This window comes from Chrysoperla carnea, chromosome X (assembly GCF_905475395.1).
Source record: "Chrysoperla carnea chromosome X, inChrCarn1.1, whole genome shotgun sequence".
In the NCBI taxonomy this organism is placed as follows: Eukaryota; Metazoa; Arthropoda; class Insecta; order Neuroptera; family Chrysopidae; genus Chrysoperla; species Chrysoperla carnea.
Window position 1 is genome coordinate 28440242 of NC_058342.1, and position 9692 is coordinate 28449933.

General features: G+C 30.5%; 1 protein-coding gene across 1 annotated transcript; it reads right to left on the reverse strand.

The window, feature by feature from the left end:
• Positions 1 to 815: 815 nt before the first annotated feature.
• On the reverse strand, positions 816 to 8634 carry LOC123303042 (rho GTPase-activating protein gacZ-like). Its single transcript, XM_044886138.1, has 4 exons — positions 8308 to 8634; positions 2955 to 3044; positions 2207 to 2327; positions 816 to 1537 (listed from the first exon to the last, which is right to left on the reverse strand). Exons 1-4 carry the CDS (start codon positions 8632 to 8634, stop codon positions 816 to 818), a joined length of 1260 nt encoding a protein of 419 aa, XP_044742073.1.
• Positions 8635 to 9692: the final 1058 nt, after the last annotated feature.

Below are 9692 nucleotides of genomic sequence, written 5' to 3' on the forward strand. Positions count from 1 at the left end.
ATGATCTCTCGGAAAAATTTGGTGTAGCAAATTCTCTCCCATCTTAAATGCTTGTCATCTTATTTCCCTCATTTTAAAGTTTATCCTGTCGGTTAATTACGAAAAATAGACCCATGGTCTAGAAATGTGCCGCTTCCGAATTTATGCGCAATGCGGAATTTCGCACGAGTCAACTAGTTATAACCTAATCTATATTTTCACGTGGCTTCGATACTTGACAGGTCTTAGCTTCAATATTGAAAGTGTAAACCGGAATTAACATACCCGTTCCCCATTTAAACAAAAAACCAAACATACACACACTGCAACACCTATAGTACCTACATCATGGTAAATAGGATTTATATTTAAGTAATCTTGAGAAATATTAGTCTCTTTAAAAAAACTGTTAAAAAACGGGCAAGAAGGGGGCATTAAGTAGTTATCACTACCAAAAGACAGTTTCTTCACCCAAACTCGATTTACATACAAATTTTTAACCTTCCAACCTTGTCAATTTTGTGGTGTTGCAGAGGTGTGTAAAGCTTTGAAATTGTAACAAAAAACTAAGTTTTTCGACGGGGATTCCAACTTTGTTCAACACCTTGTCAATTATGATCCCCTCCAAAAACACCCATGTCTCAGAGTTAAGTTACAGCGATTTGATTTTCAAAAAAAGTGTACCCTTATCAAACAAGACATTATTTTCGAAAGAAAAAACTAACCAAACACAAACGTGCCTTAAAAATTTTCCACCAAAACAAAATCCAACAAATTTTAAATATTTACAAAACATAATAAAAAGAAAAGAAGAGAACATCGTATCTTTCTTTTTCTTAAGAGTGAGGTGTTCGTTTATAACCGCCAACCGTCGCTGAATTTGTGGATGTTGTGCTTTTTTGATGTGACCCCATATTTATCCTATTTATATTATGTTTATTAAAATTTTTACCACCAATTGACTGCGATAATTTCACATATTGTTGTTGCGTATGCGTATTACCACGCACACGTGTTATACCATTATCGTTTGCGTTTAACGATGACGTATTATGATTATCTAACGTTGTATTCTTATACGATTTTAGCGACGATGCGATTTTCATATTTTTATTAAAATTATTATTTCGATGGGATTTTTGTGTGGTAATTGGAGATGTGACGGGTGGGGCTGTAATCGCAGTCGGTGTTGACGTTACCGTTTGATTGGTGGGTGATACTGCAATGGCACTAGGTGATGTTGGTGATGACGGTTGTTGATTTATTGGCACAAATGTTGTGTTGTTTGGACTATTACTACCACTGTTATCCCCACCCCCACCAACAATACTGTTACCATTGATACTACTTCCACTAGATATACCACTGGATGATATATTTTGGTTGCCACTGGATTTACATATTGCACAGTAGAAAACTTCAGGTATATGCTTCTTACGGATTTTTGCACATGATAAATGTACCCAGGTTAGACAGTTGGAACATTCGATCATTGGACGTCCAGCAAATGGTTTGTTGCAATAACATGTTACTAAATCGTACGATTCGGAATCAACATCTGTAAAAAATGAGGTTATATTTTTAAATATTCAAGTATCATAATATTACAGTAATTCTAGCCGAAATGCTATATAATAAATCGCATTTTTAGGGAAGCCCGACTTTTTGGTTGCGGTTAGGATGGTCAAAGATAAGTTTAAATTTAAAAAGGCGAGATGCTACTCCTTGGGGGAAGACCGCCATCGTGATTTGAAGAGGTGAGCTTGTTTTTTTGCAATAACTACTACCCTATTGATTTTAGCGACAAAAGTGCCGAAAGCATTTTCACAGAGATAACACATTTGCGTAAGGACTTCAAAGACAATTCTAAAGCCCGAAATTATATACTTGAGGCTTGTGGAAATTATTTCAACGAAAATGAAAAAGTTTCAAAATAAAATTTTAATTATTTTTCTTTTGTAAATACGGAAAATAAATCCCGGTTGTCGTTCGCTAGAAAATGTTAATCTATGACGCATGCAACTATTTCTACTAATGGTTAGTAATGGGAATACACATTTTGAGCTATGGTCACACTTGTATGACCTGTGGCGCTTCCGCAATGAATCCATCAGACTTAATTTTGAAAGTCCGTGAACATGTTCATGCGTTATGGCGCTATAAATTATAATAGTGTGAACATAGCTTTACAACAAACATAGATATTTAGTTAAAAATAATTACGTACAATTGCTATACTGACCGGTGTCCTCATCTGTTGGTTTATTACTATCCTCTTGACCAGAGCTTAAATTGGAATCGGATACTAAACCAGCACTATCCATGGGACTTGTGGACTGTCTTGGTTCCTATAAACAAGAAAAATTATGTAAAATGTTAACAAATGAAGGGCACAGGGAAAGAACATGTTAATCACATTTTACGATAGCATTTTTTATTCAATGTAGACTCCTCCCCCCCTTAGGTTAGAGTTAGTGAAATTTGGTAAGATCCTCAACCCTCTCCCTTACGTGAGATTTACGCGATATTTTTTTTTTCAATACGAGTTTATATAAAAATTTTTACTGAATGCATACGTTTATTTTTTGTCTAAAAATTTACCGTAGCGATTTGGTTATTAAGATATAATTTTGTTCAGTATATAATTTGTAGATCATATCTGTAATAAAATTGCCTATACACAATAAAAAGAACGTAAATTACTGTTGATATTATTTCTTTAGCCTATTTTAACCACGAGTACTGCACTACGGAATTCTCTACGGTCGACTAGTTTTTGTATATTATGGACTTAGCATGTTTTTTGCGGGTAATATCTGACTTAAGTAATTTTCTTCTAACTAGATAAAAGAAAAAGTATATTTTCAGTAGATTTAAAACCTTTGATTGCAAATATTTCAATCCAATGTATGTGTGACTTAACATGTTTTTTTCCTGTACCCTTCAAATAATAATTGTATTCGAACGAAACTTACTTCTTGTCGATTATAATTTTCATGTTCTAACACGTAAGTACAAAATAAATAAAAATCTTCTCGAGTTCGGGGCCGCTTTAGAGCTGGTGGCTAAAACAATACGAAAAATAAAAATTAGTTGAAATAATAGATTTTTTGTGTGTAGTTTTTAGGGTTCCATAGCTCATAAAAAGGATCCTTTATAAAAATAATTCTCTTTCGTGAAATTATCGTGATCGAAAATGAATTATCGAAATTTCGTTGAATTTCTTAAGGGTTCAATAAACTTTCAGAAAACCTATGTTGGCGAGTAGATGTGGCCAGGTTATCAATACCATTGGGGGGAGAGAGGAGGAGTAGTTGCAAGTACACTTGTCCGATCAAAGTAAAAATCGGAACACAAACACGCAATCATCTCTGTTACTCAAGTCAAAAATTCGATCTTTTAAACTTTAAGATTTCCAAGTATATCTTGGATATGGCTCAATTTAGAAAAAAATTTATCTGGCAACTTGCAATGTATGTATGTGGGTCTGGGTGGAATCTTGCAACTTAATTTTGAAGCAGCTATTCTTATCCGATTGGGCTGAAATTTTGTATACACGTTTAGTTTGGATGACAATGCATGGTAAGGTTGTGGCGTCCTGATTTTCTCATCACTTCCACTATATTTTATATACATGCCTTTTTTAGCCTTATATTAAAAATTTAAATAAAAATTACTTTTAAAAGACAAGCTTTTATTGTACAAAAAAGTAGAAAATAATTTGTTTATGAGTCACTCATACATGACTATTTGTAAAAGCTTGAGGCGTTCAATATAAAATATCAACAATGATTCGGAGCAATTTATGCATGTAATTATATTTGTTCGAGTGGAATCTTGCAACTCAATTTTTTTATTGAGCGCCTCAAGCTTTAACAAATACCCATGTATGAGTGACTACTAAAAAAAATATTTTCTACTTTTCAATAAAATACAAGCTTTTTTTTATTAAATTTTTTTTTTTTTTTGAATAAAAATAAATTTTCGCCTTTTATTTCTACTTGAATTTACAATTCATACTTATCCCATTCTCCATAAAGCAATTTGCTCCCCTCTTTGCAATCGGCTGGTGACGCCCCTGGCTTGTAGTGTTATGGTCGTTATCACTTATCTGTTCGACTTGTGTAATTTGATTTTTACTGTTATATATTTCAAAAAGTAATATATCAATTTTTATTACAAAATAAGGTGTAAACGGATATTTTATTATTAAATTTCATTCGAAGAAAAATATATAATATTTATATTTAATACAATAATTTGAACACAATTACATTTTTGAATTTATATATTGATAATGTTGTCTTCTTTGTACAAGAAATTTTAATTTTCGAAACATTTTTTTCAAATGCCATGACATAAGGTGTATGACATAAGGTGTTATCCCATTTGGGGTACACCAAAGAGTATAAGATAGAGGCCTCATCAGAATCCAAAAAATTTTAATTTTGCTCTATCACATCCAAATTTTATCCAATTTTGATAAACCAAGTATGTAATCCTGCTAAATTTGGGCCATAATTTTCAAATTTATGATCAAAATTAACCTAGCTCTAATAGGTTACAAGAATTAGGGGACCTGGTCCCGGAATAAAGCACATAAGTGATAGCTAGCGAAAAACTGATATCACAGCTGAAAAGAATGACCCAAATTTAGTGAGTTTCAAAAAAAATTCCACTAAGATCGGATCAAATTTACCTGTGTTATCAAACAAATCGAATTTTTTAACTTTATGACGTCATCAAAATCCAAAATTTTTAATTTTGCTCTATCACATCCAAATTTTATCCAATTCTGATAAATGAAGTATGTAATCCTACTAAATTTGGGCCATAATTTTCAAATTTATGATCAAAATTAACCTAGCTCTAATAGGTAAGAAGAATGAGGGGAACTGGTCCCGGAATAAAGCACATAAGTGATAGCTAGCGAAAAACTGATATCACAGCTGAAAAGAATGGCCCAAAATTAATGGGTTTCAAAAAAAAATCCAATAAGATCCGATCAAATTTGCCTCTGTTATGAAAAAAATCGAATTTATGAACTTTATGACGTCACCAGAATCCAAAACTTTTAATTTGGCTCTATCACATCCAAATTTTATCCAATTTTGATAAACCAAGTATGTAATCCTACTAAATTTGGGCCATACTTTTCAAATTTGTGTTCAAAATTAACCTAGCTCTCATAGTTTTTAAGAATGAGGGGACCTGGTTCCCGAATTAAGTACATACGTGACAGCTAGCGAAAAACTGATATCATAGCTGAAAAGAATGGCCCAAAATTAGTGGGTTTCAAAAAAAATTCCAATAAAATCCGATCAAATTTGCCTCTGTTATCAAAAAAACGAATTTATGAACTTTATGACGTCATCAGAATCCAAAAATTTTAATTTTGCTCTATCACATCCAAATTTTATCCAATTTTGATAAACCAAGTATGTAATCCTACTAAATTTGGGCCATTCTTTTCAAATTTGTGATTAAAATTAATCTAGCTCTAATAAATTTCAAGAATGTGGAGACCTGGTCCCAGAATTAAGCATATAAGTGATAACTAGCGTAAAATTGACATCACAGCTGAAAAGAATGACCCAAAATTAGTGGTTTTTTTTCTATAAAATTGGTACAAACGAACGAAGCGGACTAATAAAAGCTAATAAATTTAATAAATATCAATGTTTTTAATAGATTTTCCTGTACAGTATTTTAAACAAAATCTTGTTTATGTTAAGTATTAAATTCAAATAATTATTTTGAATTAAATTTTATCAATGTTTACTTCAAATAAGTCATAACATGAAATAATTCACAGGTGATTATCAAGTTTTAATTCATTTGTTTTTATAACTTAGCTACTTTATAATTTTATAAAATTTATTAGTCGAGTACAATTAGTCAATATAAATGAAAAATGACGGAACCCAGTTATAGTGAATGGATTCTGAATTTTCTAAATTTCTTATACTAATCAATAAAAAGTCTACCTATTGAAACTTTCCGTAAATGTTTTTATACCCTGTGTATATGATATATTTATCAAGGTACACAAATTTTAATCCCAAGTTTGTAACACTTAGAAATATTGATGAAACGAATAAAATTTTGGTATAGGTATTTATAAAATCACCTAATTAGTCAAGGTCCGATTGTCCGTCCGTCCGTCGGTGATAAAGATAACTCAAAAACGAAAGGAGATATAATAGCGTGCTCAGAACTTAAGGATGTATGAGCATGACAACAATGTTTGGTTTAAAGGCTCAAAATTTGTTTGTAAGTAGTTTTTTATTCAAAGAATATGTGGTTAAAATTTCAGCTTAGGTATCCGTGCAAATTTTTAAGAAAAAAGTCATTAAAAATCGATATAAAATACATTGGCTCTTATGGAGGAATCTCAAAAAACGACATATTTTGGAAGTTTTTGATAATTTTCATTTGGAATGAATGAAAACAAATTAAAAAAAAACTTTTTAATAGAAAGTAAACATATTAGCAATGAATTAGAAAAGAAAAAAAATAAGTGTCACCGTCCATATAAGGGATGTAAGAGCAGGGTAGATTAAGGGTTGAAATTATTTTTATCTTATTTTCAACTTTGATGATGAATTTTGTTATAACTTTTTCGATATGTGTCTTGGTTTTCGAAATATCGAAAGCTAAATAATTAAACAAAATTTTCAATTTTCGATATTTTGAAAATTAAGCCAGATATCGAAAAATTTTATTCTTACTTTTCGTCTTATATCGTCAAGTAATAATATAAATTTATCATCAAAATTGAAAATATCTATTTTTAAATTTGTGCCCCCACTACCATGCTCATACATCCTTAAAAAGTTAATTTGAATTTCGTAAATGAGCAACATAGGTCAATTGGGTCTTGGGTCCGTCAGACCTATCTTGTAAACCGTTAGAGATAGAACAAAAGTTTAAATAAAAAAAATTGTTCTTATTAAAAAAATAAACACTTTCTATACAGGGTATTTCAATAATTAACTATGTCAATTGTTTGTTTTCACTTGTTTTTTTTAAACATCTGTCTCATAAAAATGACGCTACTTCCAGTATAGTACATTCCATTTACAGCTAAATAATAATTAATAATTAATTGCATGCACACTTCCAAGTTTACTTTTAGCCTCTTTAATGTTCCAAAATATCACACTGAAAAAATAATTCTTAATATCAACCGATATCAGGTGAAGTTGCCACAAACGCATGATTTGTTTATATGAAAGTAATATACTGTCTAACAAATTTCAAATATTGTTGTTTTGAAATGCAACATAGTTTTAAACAATCTTTTTTTAATTGGTTCAACCACTTATAAATATTATAACAAAACACTGATGTGATTGACACAACCGCATGAACAGATATATTAGGTTTATTTAAAAAAAAAAAAGATTTATTCGAGATACATGGATTCCTATTGATTTTAATGTCTTAAGTCCACCGCTGTATCAACTGGGCTACCGATGGTTGTTATATATGTATAAAAATATGTTATATATTATAAAAATGATCAATAAGTTTATTTCAAACACTCTGTAAATTAGTAACAACAATCTTCATGTAGTTGACTCAACCGCACATGGGCTAGACATGACAAGTATGTGTTCGTAGTAACCAAATCCTATGATTAAAGCAAACGTAAAGATATGTTCTTTTAATTCGTCTATTCGCTTTATTTACACGATTATATTTTCCAACTCCAAGTACAATTTTATTTTCTATCAACAAAATGCATGACTTTAAACTAAAATCAATCTTTTTAATTTAACTTCAGTGATTTTGTATCAATGAATTCATATTTTAAATTCAATCCTATTATATTGTAAATACAAATATTAAGCTGTACTTGTTCCAAGCATTAGACAATTGTTTGAAAGTATTTTTACTTAATTTCAATATGAAACGGCCAAATTCAGGATGAGGTTGTCATTATTTTAACTTTTTTTTTTCAGTGAAAATCTCTATTGTAACTTAAATGTTTTTTGGCCAGTATATGATTCCTGAATTGAAATAAGCTGTGTTTACATTCCTCTTCTTTATTTCCTGCACTACTTCAACCATTTCAGTTCCATCTTCTTCTGAACTCTGCACCATTTTCCGCTTTTTACCGATACCTCTATCTTTCATTTTATTGCTTAGTCTAATTTTGGCGTTTTTCACTCTTATTTCCTTAGGTAAATCCTCATTTATGTAAACATTTGTCCCTTTTAGCATAGATCTTTTACTGATTATTTCCATTTTCGTACTATAATCTGTTAAAATTAATTTTATTGGTGCTATTTTATTCCCAGAATTCTTTCCCATTCTATATACATTCTCTACTTGATCCTCTCCCAAATTCATTTCAAGTTTTTCATTAATGAAGTCCACAATTTCCTTTATAAAATCTTCTTTCTCACATTGAAATTCATGCAATCCGTGGATAATTAAATTATTCCTGTTAATTGTTTTTTGTAGTAGTAAAATTGTATCCTGTTGTTCTTTCACTTTAGTTTCAAGTTCATCATATTTTTTTTGCATTGTATGGCACATACTTTTGATATCATTTGTTTCACTTTTCAGTTCTTTTTTAATATCATTTGCTGAATTTACTACTTTTTCGCATATTTCATAAAAAATTTCTTCCATTCTCTCTTCCATTATTAGAAATGTTGCAAATACCAAAATATAACCAGTAAGAAATCAAGAAACAAAGCAATAGCCTCCACTTGGTGTCGACCTAACTATACCCGTAGATTGTTTAAAAATGCAATACGTTTTAACCGATTGTGCATTACAATTATATTTGATATACAAATTAGTTAAGTAAAAATAGAACAGGCGCTGGAAAGGGTTGAGTGTGCAAAATATGAGAACAGCATTTTGTCAATTGATTCTTGATCAGAAAAGCTTATAAATATTGTGGATCTTGCCAGAAACCCTATTGGTCCAACTTTGCATACTTCCACAGAAACAGTTAAATGTCATTTTTTTGAATCAAGTAAAAGTTACTCTAGATTTTTTGGGTCATTTAACGTCAAAAAGGCTCTTCGTAATTTTAAAATACTAGTTTATTATTTTATCATTTTCCAATAATTTGACCCCAGTTACAATTTAAAATCATAAATTCTGCACAAAGGAAGATATTCGATATTCGTTTACCTGTGAACGCGCAAATTGTATAGTATGTATTATATGGGCATATCAATTATATGTATGTGGCATGGTTGCAGGTGTAATGTGACAGTGTAATCAACACTGTCTATACATGGTATTGCAACAGTTAACTCAGTCAATTGTTTGTTTTTACTTGTTTTTGATTAGCTAGTGCATTGAAAAATAAATTTTTATAAAATTTTGTAGAGGTTGAATTACAAAGTTAAAGAATATTTAAACAAGCGAAATATTTGACAAATGTGCAAAACGTGTGAGCAAATCTTTCATCACGCGACTAAAAAATGCCGAAAGGTTGTCAAAAAAAGTTTAGAGTAGTAAAAAATAGTCACGAATTTTATAAAATTATGTAATCTCTCGTTTATGAATAGAACTGTGTATTTTTAAATCATCTAACGACTTTGTCGATGGGATGAGAAACTTTGTCGATAGTTTGAGAAGGCATTACTAACGGATATCCTCAGGAGGAAAAAGAAGTGGGGGAAATTAAATTTGTGTTATTTCAGACATGATATAATTACAACAATCTTCTATGCCATTTTCCA